We start from the raw sequence: 22,962 nt of genomic DNA, 5'->3' as shown, positions 1-22,962 counted from the left end.
ATATAGAATATCTATGGTGGATATGGTGGATATTGTCTATATGTGTATCTACAAAGTCCCAGCATATAGAATATCTATGGTGGATATGGTGGATATTGTCTATATGTGTATCTAGAAAGTCCCAGCATATAGAATATCTATGGTGGATATGGTGGATATTGTCTATATGTGTATCTACAAAGTCCCATCATATAGAATATCTATGGTGGATATGGTGGATATTGTCTATATCTACAAAGTCCCATCATATAGAATATCTATGGTGGATATGGTGGATATTGTCTATATGTGTATCTACAAAGTCCCAGCATATAGAATATCTATGGTGGATATGGTGGATATTGTCTATATGTGTATCTACAAAGTCCCAGCATATAGAATATCTATGGTGGATATGGTGGATATTGTCTATATCTACAAAGTCCCATCATATAGAATATCTATGGTGGATATGGTGGATATTGTCTATATCTACAAAGTCCCAGCATATAGAATATCTATGGTACTTTTCTAGCCTGGGTGTGTTGTGTTGTGCGGTATGGTATATTCCTTTCCCAGCAGTTACTGCTATATCTTCCTGCATATCTGCAGTGACTTGCCAGTGTTTAACCAGCCCCTAGAGTCAATGCCTTAAGTGATACTCCGCTGCCAGCTGTTTGCCAAGTAGTAAGTATGTGCCCCCCTGCTAGGAAGCAGCAGGCCAGGTTTGCTGTGGTATTGGTGCGTGTGTGCCCCCTTCTCGGGGCGGTGCGGGTACCCTGCTGTCAGAGTCTCCTCTCATCCAGATTTTTGTATTTATTAGGAGTTTGCGGAGTCTTTTTCTTCCCCACAGGAAGGAGGGCTGGCAATAGGAATCCTGGTTCCTTCCAGCGGTTACCATAGAAACAGACAGCAAAATGCATTTATCTAGTCATTGAGTGGAAGCGGAGCCTTTGTGTGCCCTGCCCCCACCCCTTCTTTTGGCACCCATGTCTCAGCCAGTTCATGGCCCTTATGTGAGTTGGACTTTCCTGCTCCGAGGCCTGGCCACAAATATGTTATTATTATTATTATTCTTACATGGACAGACTCTGTGAAGTCGCTTCTGTTATAGACACGTATATCTGTATACTACTCTGCCAAGTGTGATCGCTGTATAGCATAAGTATATATTTATGCATATCAGCTATGGGGATGTATGTTTTTTATACTTTTTAACAAGAAAAAACATTTCTATTTTGATGTAACGTGTCAGACGTTCCTGGTTACAGGTGAATTATGGGAGACATAAAACCTGCAGTGCTGTTTCCAGGCTTATTTTATATTGAGGGGGATTTTGGGGGTGAAAGTGAGCTTGGGAATACATCAATATATATTTATATAGCTTAGTTATATAGCGCTTTACAGACATTGTCAATCACTGTCCCATATTGGGCTCACAATCTACATTCCCTATCAGTATGTCTTTGGAGTGTAAGCCCTCGTACACATCTGCGTTGGTATTCCGTCCGGGGGAGTCTGCATGGGGACCCCCCAAACGGAATACCAAATGCAATTGCAAGCGCTGTGCAGTAAAAGCACATGGACCCCATAGACTATAATGGGATTCATGCGCTTGCCGTGCTGTCCGCAGGAATCATGCGGACAGGAAAGTATATTGTGAACTACAGTACTTTCCTGTTCGCATGATCCCTGCAGAGGTCTGGCGGCAAGCACATGGACTCCATTATAGTCTACGGGGATCCGTGTGCATTTATGGCACAGCGCTTGTGCAGATGTGAAAGAGGAAACTGATCCAAACATGGGGAGAACATACAGAATCCTTACAAACATTGTCTGCATTCAAACCCAGGACTCTAGCACTGCAAGGCAATAATGCTAACCACTGAGCCACAATGCTACTGAGAGACCCAGTCCCATGTGGATGATTGTATTGTGGGTCACATCTATGTATGTATGTAAGTATGTATGTACATATATATATCTGTAAAATATGATGTGTTTGACCATATTACATGTCAGCGTTTGGCTCGATGTTTATTCCGTCTACTCTATGATGAGCCTGGCTATGTGACATATACTTTATAGTTTTCCAGACGTCAGATGTGGTTTGTCATGTCTCTGTGCTTTTCAGCCATTAATTTCTCCTATTGTCCTGCTGTTCTATAGATGTTTGCTTTGTACTAAACTCTATGGGACACATTTATCAAGTGCTAGAAAAGTGGCTGTAAAACTTTTTAAATGCTACTTGTGACAAAAATTATTGCATTTTGACGCCACCCTCACTACTTTACAAAAGGTTGAGTTGAAGACGTGATGTGGACGGAGCCACTGACCCTACCAGAATTGTGATTATTTACACCAATTTTATGGCATAAATGAAGGCTGAAATTGATGCCAAATACAGTGTTGGCCAAAAGTATTGGCACCCCTGCAAGTCTGTCAGATCATACTCAGTTTCTTCCAGAAAATGGTTGCAATCACAAACTTTTTGATATTAATATCTTTATTTATTTTGCTTGCAATGAAAAAACACAAAAGAGAATGAAAAAAAAAGTCAAATCATTGATCATTTTACACAAAACTCCAAAAATGGGCCGGACAGAAGTATTGGCCCCCTCGGCCTAATACTTGGTAGCACAACCTTTAGACAAAATAACTGCGAACAACCGCTTCCGATAACCATCAATGAGTTTCTTACAATGCTCTGCTGGAATTTTAGACCATTCTTCTTTGGCAAACTGCTCCAGGTCCCTGAGATGTGAAGGGCGCCTTCTCCAAACTGCCATTTTGAGATCTCTCCACAGGTGTTCTATGGGATTCAGGTCTGGACTCATTGCTGGCCACTTTACAAGTCTCCAGTGGTTTCTCTCAAACCATTTTCTATTGCTTTTTGAAGTGTGTTTTGGGTCATTGTCCTGCTGGAAGACCCATGACCTCTGAGGGAGACCCAGCTTTCTCACACTGGGCCCTACATTATGCTGCAAAATTTGTTGGTAGTGTTCAGACTTCATAATGCCATGTACACGGTCAAGCAGTCCAGTGACAGAGGCAGCAAAGCAATCCCAAAACATCAGGGAACCTCTGCCATGTTTGACTGTAGGGACCGTGTTCTTTTCTTTGAAGGCCTCTTTTTTTTGTTTTTGTTTTTTTCCCTGTAAACTGTATGTTGATCCCTTTTCCCAAAAAGCTCTACTTTTGTCTCATCTGACCAGAGAACGGGTACGGGTAGTATGGGTTGACACTGTTGTACCCTCGAACTGCAGGGCAGCTTGAACTTGTTTGGATGTTAGTCGAGGTTCTTTATCCACCATCCGCACAATCTTGCATTGAAATCTCTCGTCAATGTATCTTTTCCGTCCACATATAGGGAGGTTAGCCACAGTGCCATGGGCTTTAAACTTCTTGATGACACTGCGCACGGTAGACACAGGAACATTCAGATCTTTGGAGATGGACTTGTAGCCTTGAGATTGCTCATGTTTCCTCATAATTTTGCTTCTCAAGTCCTCAGACAGTTCTTTGGTCTTCTTTCTTTTCTCCATACTCAATGTGGTACACACAAGGACACAGGACAGAGGTTGAGTCAACTTTAATCCATTTCAACTGGCTGCAAATGTGATTTAGTTATTGCCACCACCTGTTAGGTGCCTCAGGTAAGTAACAGGTGCTGTTAAAGACACAAATTAGAGAAGCATCACATGATTTTTCAAACAGTGCCAATACTTTTGTCCACCCCCTTTTTTATGTTTGGTGTGGAATTATATCCAATTTGGCTTTTTGACAATTCTTTTTGTGGTTTTCCATTGAAGACAAATTAAATGAAGATAATAATCCCAAAGAATTTGTGATTGCAATCATTATCTGGAAGAAAATGAGTATTATCTGACAGAATTGCAGGGGTGCCAATACTTTTGGCCAACACTGTATGAGGTTGTATAGATTTCAGTAGGGACACACAGACTGCCAATAGATTGCACCTAATTTTAGCCAAATTTTGTAAGGTACAAAAAGTGTCTTAAAATTGTGACTTAAAAAACATATTTTTGTGTGTGTGGATAGAGGGCATGAAAAGAACTTAACATGCTTAACTTGTAAGCAAATGAGGTCTTTAGTGCTCAGCATGTGCTCAGGCAGTAAAACCTACCGTGACATCCCTAATATTAAAAACATCATTCAAGACCCAGAGGTGGGCATTGGGCACAATTTACTCATGAGAGCCAGAGCACTTCCAGGCTTGGGACCACCCTCTTTGCACTCTAAAGTCTTTTTGTGACCTCAGAGGTATGATTACACATGTCTTTGGAGCAATGTTATTAGCCTAGTAGCCATAAAACATCTGATGGACATCCTTTAAAGGGCATCTACCATCACCAAAACTACTTTAAACCACTTACCTGCCGTTTTATGGGAATGTACTGTACTTATATACTGCACCTACTTGGGATGAAGTTTAATAATCTTGGTGAAACAAATTCAACTTTTATTCCATATGTAGATCAGCTGTTTGGTGCACACGGACACAGCTACATTTGGTGGTTTAACTATTTTCCTTTGTGGTTGATGCCCAATGCTCAAACCAAAAATGCCAGGTGTGTGTGTGTGTGGGGGGGGTCACATCCAAGTACTACTGCACCTACTAGTCATTACTCAAAATTCCAAAAAGGAAAGGGGTGGCTATAAAACTTAAAGGGGTTGGCCACTTTCAGACCAATATTGACAAACAAACTTACAATAAAAAGATATACAATTGTCAAATATACTTTCTGTATCAATTCCTCACGGTTTTCTAGATCTCTGCTTACTGTCATTCATTCTGTTACTTCTAGTGGATAAAAGTCTGACCGTGGTCATGTGATTTACAGTCCATGGTCATGTGATGAGCTCACAGGTGCACAGCTGATTACCAGGCAGATGTCTGATTACTGTGCTGTGACTATAATGAGCGGCACCTGTGTGCTCATCACATGACCATGGACCGTAAATCACATGACCATGGTCAGAGTTTTATCCTCTAGAAGTAACAGAATGAATGACAGCAAGCCGAAATCTAGAAAACTGTGAGGAATTGATACAGAAAGTATATTGGAAAATTGTATATCTATTTATTATACATTTGTTTGTCAATATTGGTCTGAAAGTGGCCAACCCCTTTAACTTTTAATGTGTACAGTAGTAAAACAATTGCATTAATCTTTCCGTGCAACCTTGAACACCTTCCACTAACAAAAAACGATGATGTCACCCAAGACTGAAGATCACAGATTAGTCATTTGATTTGTTGTGATGGTGTATTGTTGGTGGAGTGTTCTCAGGGTTACATGGAAAGATTAATTTGATCTTTTTAATACTGTATACATTGAAAGATAGGCTACTCAATGCAATGTCAATCTATCTAAGGGGTGCCTCCATACGGTGACCACATAAGTAAATGTCTTCACTGGCAGACACGGCCCAGCACATGGTCCACCAAAAAGCTAATTTACATATGACTTAAAAGTTGAATTTCTTGGCAGCGAGATTGCTCTTTGACACAAAAATACATGTTTGCTATTCCACTAACCGGACATATAACATCAGTGTAAGTGGTTTAGAAGAGATTAAAGTGGTGGTAGACTCCCTTTAAAGAGGACCTTTCACCACCTCCACTAACTCTGATCCTTAATATTTGCAAGTAAGTGCAGCTCCACTGCTTCCAGCACAGTTGGAATGTCCACTTTAGCCTCCACCATTCCTGAGCAAAAAGTGCTGGTAGTTTTGGTGTCTTCTTCTTATATTTTTTTTTTTATTTTTTTTTTAAAAAGGTCTGTTAGTGCTATTAATGGGTTAATAAGTTTACCCATATAACTTTAGCACTGTTTTCAGTGATTTCTGGGTTTCTCTGGGAAGGTCTCGCATCTTCTGCATTTGTTTACAGGCTGTGTAGCTTTCTTCACCAATGTATGCTGGTAGTTGTAGGTTCTCACACTATGTCTAGCTCACTCCCCCTCTAACACTCCTCCCTGTCTCCCTAGCTATTCTGCCCACTGCTAGCCTTTCCTGACTCACTCAGCCCCCCACCCCCCACTCTATTATACTTTACCTGTCTTCTTTCGTTCTTCCTTCTGCAGGGAACGCATAGCACTGTGCCGTAGCCTTCAATACTTCTCTATTGCGTAGGCTCCCAGGTGCACAATAGAGATGTATTGTTGGCTTCAGTGCTAAGCCAGGATACTCGCTCTATTGCACATGCGTGTGCTGACACCATCGAAGGAGGAGGAGCTGTTTCCCTGGGGAAAAATGCCTATATAGGTAATGGGGAAATGGATCAACACCGGATAATCAAAAATGTTGCTGGTGTAGTCATACCACCCCAGGTATATGGGTAAATAGGCATTTTTGATTAATAATGTAACTTAGAAAGTATAACGGTGTTTAGATTAGTGTGAGGTTTTAGGGTTATAGGTTTTAGGGTTATTCCAGACAACCCCTTTAAGCTCTGTAGCGTGAGAAGGGCGGTGTCAGGCAAGGGGTGTGATTGAGAACTCCAATCAGAGGCAGCCAGTGTCAGAGCTCAGAATCACACCTTCTGCCTGACACCGCCCTCCTGACAGTTCAGAGACTAAATGGCGTATGAAGCACCAAAACCAACAGTACTGATTGCTCTGGAATGGTGGGGGCTAGAGAAAAAATTCTAACCGTGCCTGAATCAGAGGAGCAGCACCTATTAATTGATGTAAAAGGCTGGACTTATTGGAGGTGGTGAACGGTCTGCTGTGAAAAAAAAATCTGGCACATGGATGCTTTTTGATTAATAAATCTGCTTATGGACTATCGAATTGTGTGATCTGGTTATTTTTTTTCAGAAATCTGTGCCCAGTATATTTAATGTCAGTGAATTATTGTTTATACACCATTCTTGTCAACTCACCAAATGTCAGATTTACATAATGGCAGCCTCAGACCAAGAGGAATGATAAAACACATCTAATACAACACATCTAGATACATCTCCTAACATTTCAGGAAATGGCTGGCCTTTTTTGTAGCTATAGTTGCTTTTGCTGCTGCTTATTTTAGATATTGTTTCACCAGTGTCTATGGAGACAGAAGTATTACAACAGTTGTCTATGTGGTTTATCATTTATGGAATAGATTGAGAGTATTTCCATTGGTGCATGAATGGAAGACCATTGCTGGTAGCCTTTGCCAGTCATAGTAAGTGGTCGTCTCTCAGGGTTATGGTAATGTTCATAGATGTGTCCATGTTGGATATCCAGGGATCAGTCGCTACATACATTGGAGAATAGAGTGACTTTGTTGGATGCTTTGCCAGTTTACGCCTTTCAGCCATGATGCTTTATGGCAAATCTTTGATCATTGAAGCAATAGGATCTATTTATGATGTTTTCATACACGCTGGATTAGATATCTTCAATGTATTTAGCCATTTGGAGAAGATCCTTGCCAAAAAGAGGACGGCTATCCCAGACATGGTGGTACAAGTTCAATTCACCATGAAAGTGTCACCTGGACGTTGACTACGTTATGAGGAACATTTGTTTTACTTAGAAAAATGGTGGACACTTCTCTCTGTGGCCAACTACTTTCTTTTCTCTGAAATGTTGCAGCTTTTCATAGTAAACCATAGCTGTCTGTAATGCGGGATCCTCGTCGACTTTGATGCTGACTGTGGTTTGGGCAGCAAGAAACTGCTGACAGGTTCCCTTTAATTGATTTATTGTCACTTAGCACAAGGAATCTATACATTACCCTGCTTCATTCTTATTCCTGGTGCTTAAAATATTAAGGTATAGCTACAGTTTTAAGGTCTTCTGCTGTGCCGGAGGGTATGTTTAGTTTGACATTTTTATAGGTGGTGACCCTTGAACTAGCACCAAACCCTTGAGTATAACCAAGGAAGCCTCTAATGTTCTGAACTGATGTTGGCAGGCCAACCATAGTCTTTGAACATTATGAGGACCTCTTCATTTTTTTAATTTAAGGGTATCCCAGTTTATAGACTGCCACCAATGGCAAAACTCTGATACCTCTACATGACAAGTGTCTTTGAACACTGGGGTATGCTTTGTTGTATCATTATTGTTGCTCATTATTTATGACAAGGTCACACAATTGTGATGCTGTATAATATACTTTTGACAAGCAGATTAAATATAAGTCTGTCTTGAACTAGAAAGTAAAAGGGTTATTGTTCTTTAGTGAATTGTCCAAATTATCTTTGGGCAAACAATTTACTTTAACAGAGATCAGGATTTCATTGTCGGAGATCCCTGCAAGGGCCAAAATGTTAATCCTTCCTGATGAAAACCAGTTTGTCAGTTCCCGGGCTCCTGTGTTGGTTAATTCCATTTATTTTAGTGCCTAACTCAACAAACAAGTATTCGGGCCCCACTTAGAGGGGATTAGATTTAGGACTATGCCGCTTGATTTAGCAGGAGCAAGAAAAGAAGTCATACGATTTCTGGAAAATGTGCCTTCAACTTCTTAATGATTTTTTTCATCAACCATATTTACAGACTTGGCCTAAAGGATACCCTTCACCAGGTGCGTTATTATATACGGTACGTCTTTTATATCAGGGTGGGATGCCCTGTCACCAGCAGATGTTCCTTGCATAAACACTTCCTGTGAAACATAGTATATGACGTTGAGGAGTTCATGCCCAATTCCCTGCCTATGACATTTGGAGTGGAATTGAGACCAGCTATGATGCCCAGGTTACAGTTTAAGCTGGTTTAGCTTGCTAGTTTGGTACCATTTTAGATATTGTACCTGCTTTCTCTGAATACCTCTGAATTATATCCGGAGAATCTGCCTAATAAACAGTCCTAATAGCTGTTTTACTATAATTTGCTTGTGCCAATCATATAGCTAACCATACACATTAGTCCACAGTCATCTGATCCCTCCTAAAAAGAGTAAGAAGAGTTACATGGACTGCATTCTAATCTATTAAACTGCGACTGGTTTGGGGAGGTGGAAGTCTCCGTTAAGCTTAGTAAGTGGTCGCCTTTCAACCAACATATGCTATGATCTGGATCTAAGGAAGCTTCATCACTGTATCTTCAACCACATCAGAAGTCTGGTCTCTCTTGTATGTTGGATGGAGTGCTTGGATATTTTTATTCATAACCAAAATTAGATGCATTATTAGCAAATATCCCATGGAAATCAGTTTCCATTCTTTGGTTGGCACAAGAATGATAATCTCGTTGTCATCCTTGAGGATAGGAACATTGAGACTTTAAGAGGGTATTTCGATGAGTTCATGAAAAATGCCCCAAACCAGGCTGTCGTATTAAATAAAAACTAACCAAGTTGTGTATAAAACTGTCCACACATGACACTTCATATTTCATTACAACACTCTTTTATACAATCAGAACTAAAATGCCACCAGATCATTGAGTGGTTTAGAGTAGAGGCTGGTCAAGTTTCTAGCAACAAAAGATGGTGAGACATGGTGGGCCATTTTTGTCGTATTTCAGGACTTTAATAGGTGAATTGTGCCTGTTATGTATCTTCACTTGACCATCTATAAGAAATATTTATAGACTTCTTTATGATTTGCTTAGTGGATTTAATAGTGTTAGCACACCAACCTAAATATATGTACAGCTGTGCTATGCTTCCACAATGTCCTGGAAATTAAAATGCACCCTTCAGTGCTCATACATTGTCCAGCTCCTTCACAGAATATCATAGAGCATTCAGTGATCTCTGCTACTTATCAGCATTTACAGCTACTTTTCACATTTTCATAGCATGGCCCAAGGGATGTTTGTTCCAGCCATGCATGACCACTGTCATATTGCACAGAAAATGGTCCAAATAAAACCAACTGGATGGGCTGATTCCAATGAAATGTGAAGGTGAATTTTATTAAAATACATTTTTTAGTACAAGGCCTTAGGGGTCTCTGCATTACAGAGGGTCGCAGTTCAGGCAGAAGAACATTACATTTCATACGTTTACAGTTTGACAACAATTGATAAAGTCTCTTGAACAGTCATTCAATCTTTTGTCGGCAGTATGACAGTGTGTTGAGACAAGTCATGAGTAATACTGTGTATCAATATTTTAGTTTATTGCCTACCCATTCTCCAGTTGCATTTCAGGCACTGTTCACTATACAGTTTGGTTGGTCTATTTTGGTGACACTTTCTGGTCATTTTGTAGGGTTTTTCAGTAATTGTCATGTCGTCAAAAAAATAAAAGAACCCCAATGGACCTGCAAAGTTTACATGGTCCATAGACCGTGTGAGTCTGAACCAAAATGTAATGCATGTTAATTAAAAATGTGACTGATTTCTTTTCGAAAAACCTCTCTAAAGTTCCTTCCACGAGGGTTCTCCCTTCTAGTTAATTTGCAGTTGACGACTTTGTTGCTAGGAAAGTCCATCCATGGATATGTTAGATTAGCAAAATAACTGGAGGGGGAGGTTCTGTTCTGTCTTCACACAGTGAAGGGAGAAGGGAGGGGTTGATTTTCCTCACAGCCTGCGCGCACACATACACACGCACACACACGCACACACACACACACACACACCTACAAACTGGCTGCTTGTGTGATTACAGGTGGGATATTATTCACAGACAATAAGCAGCTTTACTAGCTACTCTACTATCTGCTATCTATTTACTAGATTGTTTTTTTCTCCTGTTTTGCTTCATGGCTGCCTGTATTTGCCCTGTATTTACAATCCAGTATTTCTGGTTGTTGTATAATATAGTCACTTTGGCTTTTCTCAGCTGTTTGTTTGCTATTGCACAGTTACTCCTGGCAGAAGGGCAGAATAGTATCAGTAATTGATACTGCCCCTTATTGTATATGCCCATAGCCTGAGAGACAAATGTTTAATTCAAAATGTGATTATTAACTGCAGAAAAACTGATAGGACACCATGTATGAAGGCTTATACAGTCATAGAACAAACTACCCACCAACACCTGCATATATTTCAACTTTTCGTGGAGAACTCTGGTACTCTTTAATTGGACCTTTCAGTGTTTGCTTGTATCTGTCACAAAACAAATGTAGCATAGCTCCATTATAAACTAAATCCTTGTGAACTTGGTCCAGAGCTGGACGATTAGTTGAAAAATAACCAAAACTGAACATCAACCATGATAACTAATGTGATTTTTTTCATGTAGGTTATTTTGGTTCGTTTATTACAATATTTACGAGGTTTTGTTTAGACTGAAAATGTCTGAATTGGAAGTGCTATAGTTATACTCAGGGGTCTTTTCAAACTCTGTAGTATAAAAAGCGGAGATGCCCCTGGAGGTAAGCAAACAGAAAAAACAGTGTTACTCACCTCTCCTGGGATCTGGTGTGACTCCCTGCTGTCTTTGGCACTTCTGACTGACATCAGGGACCACTGAGGCTTGTGTTTCGGCCTCAGCTGGTCACTTGGCATTGTGATAAATAGATGTACACGATGCTGTGTGACCCATGTGACTGACTTGGACGTCAGTGAGAAGTGCCGAAGACAGCAGAGCGTCACATCGGAGCAAAGGGGTGGTGAGTAACACTGTTTTTATGTTTGATCACCCCTCTGTTCTGTTCAACCCCAGAATATAACAGCAGTTTCAGTTTGTAACAAAGGGGAAAAAGAGGGAAGGGAAACACAGCCCACAATGCAGCACTAAAGAGTGTATATAATAGGACTCACTCACGATTCCTTGGATGGGAAAGTTGCCCGGAACTCCAAATTTCCTCCGACCCAGGAAATAACTTCAGAAGAATATCCAAAACAAGAGAAGGATGATCCAGCAAATCATTTCCCAAATAAAACAATTTTTTTCTTCTTTGTCTTTATTTTATTGAAAAATGTCCATTAAAACACAAGTGTGTGCCAAGGAAAAAAAGAGTTCAGACGTGAAACAGAACAGACTGACGCGTTTCGAACTAAACGTTCTTAGTCATAGTCTGACTAATAGTGACTATGACTAAGAACGTTTAGTTCGAAACGCGTCAGTCTGTTCTGTTTCACGTCTGAACTCTTTTTTTCCTTGGCACACACTTGTGTTTTAATGGACATTTTTCAATAAAATAAAGACAAAGAAGAAAAAAAATTTTTATTTGGGAAATGATTTGCTGGATCATCCTTCTCTTGTTTTGGATATTCTTCTGCAGTTTCAGTTTGGCCATGTTTGGTCCAAAAGAAACTGCCGGGGCGAACCTTGTGAGACAAATCTCTCGAGGTTCAGTTAAGACATAGCGTAACAGGGACATGGCCTAAATAATTGCCATTTTATATTTTGATTTTGTAATTTTGATATGGGTCATAGTTGAAATTTATTGCCACAAATGTATATTTCTTATCCTAACATAGAAAACAAATGGCGCAGTTAAGGCCAAAGCAGAGAGATAAGCTGTATCCAAGAGCAATGAAAATAAGATGTTGCCTGCTCATACATGGAAATACTAGAAAGCACAGAGGGAAGTCGGAGCAATCTATGTAGTAGTTTTTGGAATAACATCTAAAATGTATTTTGCTGAATCATGCCAATTTATCCTGTGCGGAATAGAAATCTCTGGATCAGATTGTGTTTGGTTTTAGCTTTATAATGGTCTATTTTTTCTTTGCCTTCAGGCTTGGTATTTTCTATAGTAGAGCAGACAACATAAACCAGACCTAGAATACTCTCCAGCTCTAATTATGTGAAGACGTGACGATTATTTATCTGCGCGCTATAACCGACTATAACACGTGTTTATGTTTATTTTTCTTTCCCTTCTCATTAAAGGTGACGATTAGAGGCATGGATATCACATGATCGGCCTGGAGTTGTGACAACGGACTGCGAATCTTCACAAATGCTTGTCTCCTTGCAAAACAGTGCTGAGAAAAGCATGGATGAATCCGCTTTGTTGGACCTTTTAGAGTGCCCCGTGTGTCTGGAGAGACTCGATGCCTCCGCTAAAGTCTTACCATGTCAGCATACATTCTGCAAACGATGCCTACAGGGGATTGTAAGTTCCCGGAGTGAGTTGCGCTGCCCAGAGTGCAGGACGCTGGTGGAATGTGGGGTAGATGAACTCCCAAGCAATATCCTACTGGTGAGACTCTTGGATGGAATCAAACAGAGACCCAGGAAACCAGGGCCGAGCACGGGGAATAGCACAAACGCATTAAGAGCACAAGGTAACATTACCACTAATTGTGGCACAAATGATGCACAGAGTACCCAAGGAGGACCACAAAGGATACAAGCTCGAAGCCCTCCTGTAAGGGTGAGTACATTGCATGACCTGACATACACCACATACAGACAGTTCTACAAACCATTACGTTCTGGTATTATGTTTTCCATCACTTTTTTCCTTTAGTCATGCACTTAGACATGTGGATTTCTGCAGACAATGAAAACCCTCTACCCCAGTTATTGTGTAGGAGAATGCTTTGTGTTCATCTTATCCCAGTTCATATGAGGCGAGATGTGAAATCTGTTCCCTCCTGTACTGGTATGATGCAGCCTTCCTGACACATGTCCCTTTGGGATGTTGCTCCAGGACTTACTTATAACCACCCACCCTTGACACTGTTAATCTTGCTGCAGATTTGTTTGAATATGTAAGGATTTTCTGCTACAATGGTTTGTCAGGATAGAGAAACTTTTTGCAAGGGTGATGCCAAACATCTGTCTCACGACTGTATGAAGTGGATATTGCTTATTGTGAGCAGCTGTCTTGGAGGACTTGGTTAAGCCTGGGTGTGTTTGCCTTGTGTTCTTCAAAATGTTCTCTTTTATTGCTGCCTTGTTTCCTGGGTACTATATATTTTACAACCAGAGTATTGTGTGGTGTAAGTGTCTGATTTATAGGGAATGTTTAATAAGTGTCTAGTCTTTTTATATTGGGAAGAACATACATATCAGCAGTTCTTTGATACAAAGACTCATGTACTGGATAGTTGGGTATATTTGAGACAAACCATAGACACTTCTTTCAATATTGATCTGGCCATCCTGAAACTACAAAGGCTAAAGACTACATTGGGACAAACTAAATATTATATTATACTTAGGTTATGTTTGTGTAGCGTAGGAATGAATAAATCCCAGGAACCAGCACAAAAAATTCTTGTAGGAATTTCTTATTCTTATCTCGAAGACCAAACAGATCCCGACAATGACGGACACGAACGGAACCCGAGAGACCCCCATTGTCTGTATTTTTTAACAGAAAAAAAGGGCCATAAAGCTTGCAGCAGTTTTTCGTCTTGTGTTTTCTGATCTGTGTGCTGGTTGGACAACTCAGGCAGATGTGAATGTGGCGTTATTGACTTTTTCTAGTGATATTTGTGGAAGGTCTTAAGGTGCACATAAACATTAGATGAATTTATGACAAGGCTATACATTTTTGCAGGACTGGCCAATGATCTTTTAAGCATGGGGTAATCCTGACTCTTCCCTTACAGCAGATATCATGGAATATAATGATTGGGCTGTTGGATTTCAGCATGCCTGATCCTTTGCCCTCATGTAAAATAAGCCGCCACCAGAGGTGTATGTAGCAGCTATTCCCCTCTCGTCGCTGAAAACAAAAGTACTCTCAGCTGAATGTAGGTATATTCTAAATGGGTAGAAGTTAGAAACACACTGCCTAAGGGTGAATTCACACGGAGTAAAGTGGAGCGCGATCTGGCACGTATATGGCGTCAGAGTTTGTGCCCTCAAAAAAATCCCATTGATTTCAATGGGAGTTATGAGCATGTACGCCGCAAAATTTTGCGCCCGTAATTTTGCGGCCGCAAAATTACAGGTGCAAAATTAGGCGGCAAAAAGGGTCTGGACATTAAAATCCCACTGCCTTCCTTGACACCTGCCATCGTGTATCATGGAAGAGTTTGAAGGACCCCATGTTTATTAGCGGTTTGGCCAATTCCAGAAAAATCGGCAGGTATGGCCAACATACATCTATTGCAGAAGAGCTGCAGTTTCTGTTGCAGATGTTTCTACTTTTTTTGAGCCAAGACCAGGAGTGGATGTCTTAAGAGCTAAAATCTGCAAGAAAAAAATGCAGCTTTTTCGCAACTTGTGGCTTTATCCTTAGACAGTACAAGTAAACTTGCCCCATTATGTCCTCGGCATAGTTGTTTTATGTTCTTTTATGAACATGTCCAGCTCTTCAGTTTCTGCTGGGTAGTCTGCATTGTCCTGTCCATTAGCTGAGTTAATCTATGTCCTGTGTGTTCACAGTCTGGACAATGTACTTGGATGCAGACATGTATTATAGTTTCCGAGCATACTCTTTCCACAGTCATCAGAAGAAAACTATTGCGCCAACTCAACATAATTATAGGGCAATGTCTTCCAGTCTTCCTGTAAGGAATTGTGTTTTCTGCTTCTTCTTCCTTACATGTTTGACAAGTTGGCTGCGAGGAGATTACAAAGTCCGGAAGCTATCTATAAATGATTATCATACCTTCTGAGAATTAGCAGGGAAAACATTACTTCTTCAGTCACAGAACAAGTGTATTGTGTGATTCCTGTGCTATGTGACACACATCGAAGTCACTTACAATGGCTGCCAACTATAAACTAGAAAAAGTGTAGTTTATTGTGTGCTAAGACGTCTTAGATCACAGACTATATGTAGCCTTCAGTACAGAGCATCTTCCTTACAAATAGAAGTGTTAGTGTTATCTTTACATAAGCTGACATCTTGCTGCGTGCCTTTAGAGAAACAAGACAAGGGCAATGGTGGGTGAAATTGCTTCACGTCACATTGACAGGGATCTCTACATGTAAAAGGTACAGATGCTTATTAGTCCAAGGTAACTCTGTCTCCCCGGGTATTAGCGTAATAAAGAGGAGGGTCCACCATTTAATGAATTGTTCATTCATATCACATTTTTCATTCCTTCATGGTGGGAGGGTATGAGTTTGCTTCTATCAGTTCAAAGGATGACCATAAATGCAAAGATTGACTTTCTGATCCAAGGAAAATTCTGATCTCCTTCAATGGGTCCTCGAGTGGTAGATAGATCGGCCAACTGACCCACCAATTCTCTCACCACTGGAAGTCACTTATTCAGACCCTGAATGTTGTGCTGTCATAGATTTACATAGAAAAAACAGGGAGTTCTAATTGGTGTGTGATTCAGCAAGTCAGACCACTGATCACGTGATCACCCACTGTTTCTGAGCAATAAGTCCTGATATGCTATTTAGTCTCTGTATTGTCAGGGGGGTGGTGTCATACAGGAGCAGACAAGGGGTGTGGTTCTGAGCTCTGACACTGGCTGCCTCTTATTGGAGATCTGAATCACACCCCATTGTCTAACAGTACAAAGTCTAAAATGCACATGAGTTGTCAAAACTAACTGCACTTACTGCTCAGGAATGGCTAGAGAAAAAAAATCCAACTATTAATAAATGAAAGGTCCTCTTTAAAGGAGATGCCCAAAAAAAAACGCGACACTGGTACATGGGTCATATTAGTTAAAGGGGCTGTACTAAGATAAAACGTTCAACATTCTCCCAAGAACAGCACCACACTTGTTCATGGGTTGTGTCTGGTAGTGCAGTAAAGTGAATAGAGCCCATGCAGCAATACCAGACATCACGAACATGTCTGGTGCTGTTTCTGGAAGAAAGCAGGCAATAATTTCTTATACTGGAAGAACGCACTGGACTGCACCTTTAAAGAGAGCTTTTCCCTACTGCTGACATGTTTATTTTAGTATATCTACATAAAATTCTGAAGCATCTGTGCGCCATTCCTGTTATTTTCCTAAAAAATTATAAAATGTTGCTTACAGGGTGTTACTTACAGGTATGTTCCTGTCCAGTGAGTGCTGCCAGCGTCATATTGTATAGGAACACACTTCTTTGACAAAAGCAATGTTACCTCCCAATTGTCAAATTATTCATACATTTCTAGGAAGAATAACTGAGGAATAGTACAACACAGTTATTGAAAAATTCTCCAGAATTGTTACTTCATGGGGAATATAATGGATATGTCCGGTCCTTTTTAATAAAAAAGGAAATAAAGGTTAATACAGCAAAGATACAAAGGGAATAAATGACAAGTAAAGACGTGGCTATAGCTGTAGATGAAAACTTGGCTACGCTTCAGGGTCTTCCCATAGAATTATGGCTGAATATAGTGATGAGGGCCCCATGTACCCCATTACATGTCATCTTCAGTATATAATAGTATTTACAGTGATTGCAGGGTTCACTGAACCTTTCTTAGAGTGTCAGTCATGCTGTAAATGCAGCCTGTACGGGCCTATTGCCCCTATGCCTAATAATAGGATGTCTGTATACAGTGATTTCTTTAAGACTTGCTGGACTGTAGCCATTGCTTGAATTGTTCATGGTCTGGTAAGCTTTCAGGAAATTGTTGGTGTCTGCCGACATCCTTTTATGATAAAGATCAATAATTTGTATTTCTACAGTGACTCAAGCTGTGATAAGTGTGGATTCAGCGAAGCATATAATAAAGTGCCTATATGGGTCGGCCCTATTGGCTTTCTCATCTTTATCCCATCTGGACTATCATAAGCATTGCAGGAGTCTCCATTGGGTACCTGATGGGGAGATGGCCGTAGAGGTATTAGGAATATCACCAGTTTCTATCAGTTATTGGATATATTTTACATGATCCAATTCCAACAAAATTTTGATTTGTAATGTTGAGGTTGTTAATGGGTAGTTATTACAATCTGTATTTTATGGTATGAACAGTTGGCCATTAGTTTTCTGCTTCCTGATGTATATGAGATAAGCCTCACCAAAATCTCTCATCTCTGCAGTCACATGTATAGCTTAGATGTGGACGCAGTAATGTAAAGGAAACCGCTCATGTCCTCAAACCCTTTAAGTGTCTTATACAGGCAATAGAAGACAGCACAGTTGTCCTGTCAAATGGCCGTTCTGCACTGCTCAACAACCAGTGGCGTAACTAGGAATGGCGGGGCCCCATGGTGAACATTTGACATGGGGTCGTCCCCCCCCTGCACCGAGTATAATGATAGCAGTGTTTGTGGGGTTCGCAGGCCCCCGGCCTTACTTACTGATCCCCCGCTCCTGCTTGCTGCCACATCTGCAGAAGGAGAAGTGCAGGCGGCCATCAACAGGAGCGAGGATCGGTAAGTAAATAGGGGCCGTTACCTGCTGGAGTTATTCCAGCAGGTAGTGGCCTATTAAAAAAAGCCAAAAAACATCAAGGGCCCACCACACCCCCTAATGTCCCAGGCCCTATGGCAGCTGCAACTTCTGCTACCCCAGTAGATATGCCCCTGCCAACAACCACCTACCTGACAGTACAGTGACATCAGCAGCCAAACTATCAACACCAATGTCTCTGCAACAGGAGCAGATACCAGCAAAAGTGTCTTTCTAAAGCTATAACTATAGCTAAACACTTAAAGGGGTTGTCCGGGGAGTTTAAATTGACTTACCTGATTCTGTGGATGTTGATGATGGACCTGGGGTTCTGGTTCTGGTCACCTAACCACCTTTCTCCTTCCCCAATCTCACATTTAAGTAATCATCTGCCAGTTCCAGTAAATCTATTACAACTCCCCAGACAACCCCTTTAAGGGTCCATTTTGGGCAGGATAGGTGCTTAGCATAGGTTCTCAATCTCAGAGCAGTGGCGATCCAACACCCAGGAGCAGTATTTGTTTTTTTTGTAGTATGGTAAAAAAAAAAAATCTAGTAGTGGCCACAACCTTAATGGGGTTGTTCAGTATTTGGGGTTGTCCAGTATTTGGGCTTGTTCAGTATTTGGGGTTGTCCAGTATTTGGGGCTACCTCAGGGGTGGCTGAATTGGGTGCAAAGAAAATAAATAAAAAAATAAAATAAACATACCCATCTAGTCTAACAATAAGTGGCTGTGTCTTTTGTTTTAAATCCTCTCCAACATTCGTCCCATGTCATGGTGCCAGTGATCAGCAGACAAACAAGTTAATTAAGGCTTGGTAGTCAGGTGATATATTCCCAATCTTTGCCCCTCTCACCAGCCTGTATTAAAGTGTCCTTATTCTTGAGTGACTCCTGAATGAATTCCAGGAGTCAGGCGGCCATTTTACCTAGAAATTCTATACTGACCCAGTCTATTTTCTGTTCCAATATCTATAGAAGTTCTTATTGCTGGGCTGGGAAAAAAATAAAATTGGCTTCTGCTATGATCCTAAAATCTAGAGCATTTTGTCTGTCTTTATATTCTTGAAGGGTTAACTCATAAGGTACAGACAATAGTATAAACAGCAATATAATGGGCAATTTATTGGGTGCAAATAAGTTATTAATGTAATTTAGAGCATGTGTCTGTCATATAGAATACATCTTGAAGAGCTTAGCTTAGCTAGACAATGAGGGTATTCACCGGGGAGCTGTTCTGGTTTACTGAACGTGCTGCAGACAGTAAATACGCGCACCCCAAATAAGTTGTCTGGGAAAGCTTTACTAGTAATGAGTTAGTTGATGTTTTCAGCAAGGCTTTATATTTGATCTCCCGGCTAGTAAACTGCCACCATCTTGTATTTTATTAGCTGAGCTTTTGTCTCAGTCCACTTAGATAATTCTGCAGTTTTTGCCATTGGCCAGATATCCTGTTTCCACTTGTTCCCAGATGGGATAACATCTGAAAAGTGGTTTACAGATTGTAGGCAATAAGTCATGTTGTGCCTTGTAGTATCCACAATGGCAACCACTTGGATCCCTCACGGGGAGATCAGAGGATTTCTCAGGAATATCAGGACCAGATATCTACTGCATTGACAGCATCTGTAGATTTGTTCTGTGCTCCTGTCTGTGTCTTGATATCTTAAATGGTAGGAACCTCCTGTATAGGATTTCTTACTTAGTAGATTGGGGTTCCTTGTTCAGAACTCACATCTAAAATTTGTCTGTTTATTGTAGCAATATTTAGTACACTCCAGGAATTTGTCTTAAAGGTATATACTGTATATTCCCACACTAGCTTCACATTTGTGTCTGGGCTTCCATTCTTTGGGTCCGCTTAGGGACCTGAAGAGCGTAAACCTAATCCATTTAATAAGCGGTTACCTGCAGACCCCATAGACTATTATGGGGTCCACCCGGTTTCCGCCTGCCGTGCTTGGAGGACTTTTCTGTCCACATTTTTTAATCGGATTTGGGGATGGAGACCCTGACCGTAGAACAGGCACAGGTATGAACCTAGCCTCGGTGGTCAGGAGTTATGGAAAGAGTCGAAAACAGCTATTTTGCTCAGTTTCCGTAACTCTCATAGAGGTAAACTGGAGTTAAGGAAACACCGTAGCTTGCCCACTGTATTAAGATGGTAATGTCCAAGTGAGTTTCTGTCTAATCTCTACACCAGGTACACGTTAAATTTCTAGTCGTCTGCACCGACTTCTAGCTACAGTCGTCACACCCTGGTGTTAAAACCTCATCCACAGAACCATTGCAAAATGTGTTTTATTTCCAGACAAACTGTGAAAAATAGTTTTTCAATGGTGAAGAACCTGTAAATGTCACCTGCTGTTTTCCTCACCATGACACGCCACAGTCACTTTATGTATGTTATCTTCTTTTCATTGATATCATTTTTGTAACTTTTTTCTTATGATATATAGCAAACGGCAATAAGAACACATATATTCCACATATCAGTTTCAAGAAGATAAACTGTCCCTCAATGAGAAGCCGAAAGAATGGGCCTTATTTTTTTTATTTTTACAGCTTTTGTATTTCGACTATTAGGAGTTCATTTTGTCGTATTGTGTTATAGTTATGTATTTTTGCAGACAAGGTTTAAGAAATAAAAGGATTTCTTGAGGAAGACTTGGAAGACAAACGTCTACTTAGCAGGTGGCTCTATCTCACTTAAAGGGTTACTCCCATCTTGGCATATCCCTGCTAAAATGGGAATAACTGTTTGCGTGCTGCTCTATGCTGTTATCGTAAGTCCCATAGAGCTGTCTCTGTAATGCTGGAGCTGCGGAAACAGTGTGGAGCAGCACCGATATCCTGTTTCCATAAGTCTTGACTTGTGGTCAGGACTTGCGGGCAGTTATTCCGATATCAGAAGAGGTTTGCTGAGGTTGTAATAACCCTAAAAGGACTTTTTACATAGGGTGATGATGAATTGAAGGATTGTTTGTATGAATGTCCACTGCCCAATGATGATATGTCTGATGATCAAAGGCCAATGTACACAGGTTCATGACCATGGATTACATCCTTTATGTAGACATTAAAATCATTGTATGTTGGCTGCACATCTCTCTCTGTAAATAATGATCCCATATGGGGTGTGCCATGATACTAATGGTTGTTCTTATGCACATACCAAAGATGATGTAAATGGAAGCAAACCTCCTATATCATTGTATACTGTCCGTGCCATGCTGCACAATTGTAGCTCAGCTGCCTCAAAGGGAATTGATCTGTGTTAGTGAAAGTGAATTATCACATGAATACACGCTGCAAAGATATCATCTCCTAAAGAGTAACCTCCACCAAGATTTCATTTTGTGCCCTCTTTTGTGACAGATGTACTTCAATAAGAGCAGATAAAGGTGGACCAGATTGTGATGAGAATTGTAATCCATTTCCATGTCTTGATGAAGACACAAGTCAGTCCCTCCTGGGATCTTTGTCAGAGCTACCTTGACATTAATGGCTGGGCAACTTTCTCTTGGATTCTTTAGGGAAATAAAAATTCATGACATTTTCTGGTGCAATCTGTTGTTCCCCTGCATTTATTACACGTTTCGCATGATGCTGGCTGGCATTCAAGCACTTATGTACCCATCTACTTATTATTCTAATTTATTGGTATACTTCACTTGGAAACCTCGGATATTAATTAGGTGGCATTTGGCATAGTAGACATGGGAATTTGGCACTGTCATGTGATCTTTACGGTTTCTTCCCTTTGTCCTTCTGTCTTGATGTTTCCAAGTAATTGTAGGATTTCTGTCTTTCTTAGTGCACTGGCTCTTGGGATCCATGCTAGATGTAATAGGTATATAATCATATATAATAAGTCCATAAATAACTTTATTTGCAGTATATAATTTATTGAGCAACATGCCCCCTTGGGGAGTTTTTCCACCAAAGACGTATATAGCATATTGATTTGATATACCATAAATCGATAGGGATTCAGCTGCTAGGACATATACCAACCCTTACAATAAAGATAGCGGACATGTATGTGCAGTCACTTTTCAATAATGTCTATGAGAGAGAACTTACTTCATATCTCCATAGATTATGTTCTACAGTTAAGACTGTGTTCACATTTTCAGTGAATAGGCTTTTCTTATAGCTGGAATATCAGTATCAATATAAGTCTATTCCATACTACCAGTACTGCACTGAAGCATTCACAGATGGTGCAGAGCAAGAAAAGTAGTGTCAGGGCGGATTCACATCTGCGCCCGGTCTCTGCCGACAGGAGATGGAAACCTGGCAGCCAGTGTCCGCCCATGAGCGTCTTCTGGTCTCCGCGGCGAAACGTTTTTTTTTTTTTAACTGGATACAAATTTCTGCGTGTCTGGTTTAAAAAAAAACAACAAAAAAACGGTTTCGCCGCGGAGAGGCAGAAGACGCTCACGGGCGGACACTTTGCAAACCCACTCAAATGAATGGGTTTGAAAACTGACTGCCGGTTTCCGTCCCCTGTCCAGTTTCTTGGGCAGAAGACGGAAATTTGAAAGTGGTGCAGGTGTGAACCTGCCCTGAGATATGGCATAAGTATATTTACATGCCATAATGCTGTATGACCACCCATGTGCAGTGTTTGACAGGGATTGGCACCCATACCTACGACTTAAAAAAAAAAAAGAGCCCTCACCTATTGTTTTATTTCTATATAAGTAATATCATTAGTTAATATTTTTCACTATGACGTGCAGTTGTGTTATTAATGTTATTTTACACTCCTAGCCTGGACTAAAGGTTTCCATTTTTAGCTCCACAAGGTGTACTGTCAGTGACCTCTTCCATTTACACAG

General features: G+C 40.6%; 1 protein-coding gene across 2 annotated transcripts in view; it reads left to right on the top strand.

Annotated features, from left to right (window-relative positions):
* Positions 1-22,962, top strand: part of SH3RF1 (SH3 domain containing ring finger 1) — a 130,493-nt gene that overhangs the window by 3,299 nt on the left and 104,232 nt on the right. For both annotated transcript variants that reach the window (XM_075258187.1, XM_075258178.1), the window contains exon 2: positions 12,742-13,228. In XM_075258187.1, the coding sequence (XP_075114288.1) occupies positions 12,812-13,228 (417 nt within the window). In that variant the 5' untranslated portion in view covers positions 12,742-12,811. The remainder of the gene's footprint in view (positions 1-12,741; positions 13,229-22,962) is intronic.

Source organism: Leptodactylus fuscus, chromosome 1 (assembly GCF_031893055.1).
Source record: "Leptodactylus fuscus isolate aLepFus1 chromosome 1, aLepFus1.hap2, whole genome shotgun sequence".
NCBI classification, from domain to species: domain Eukaryota; kingdom Metazoa; phylum Chordata; class Amphibia; order Anura; family Leptodactylidae; genus Leptodactylus; species Leptodactylus fuscus.
The sequence above is the reverse complement of the archived record's forward strand: the minus strand, read 5'-3'. Positions and strand labels throughout refer to the sequence as shown.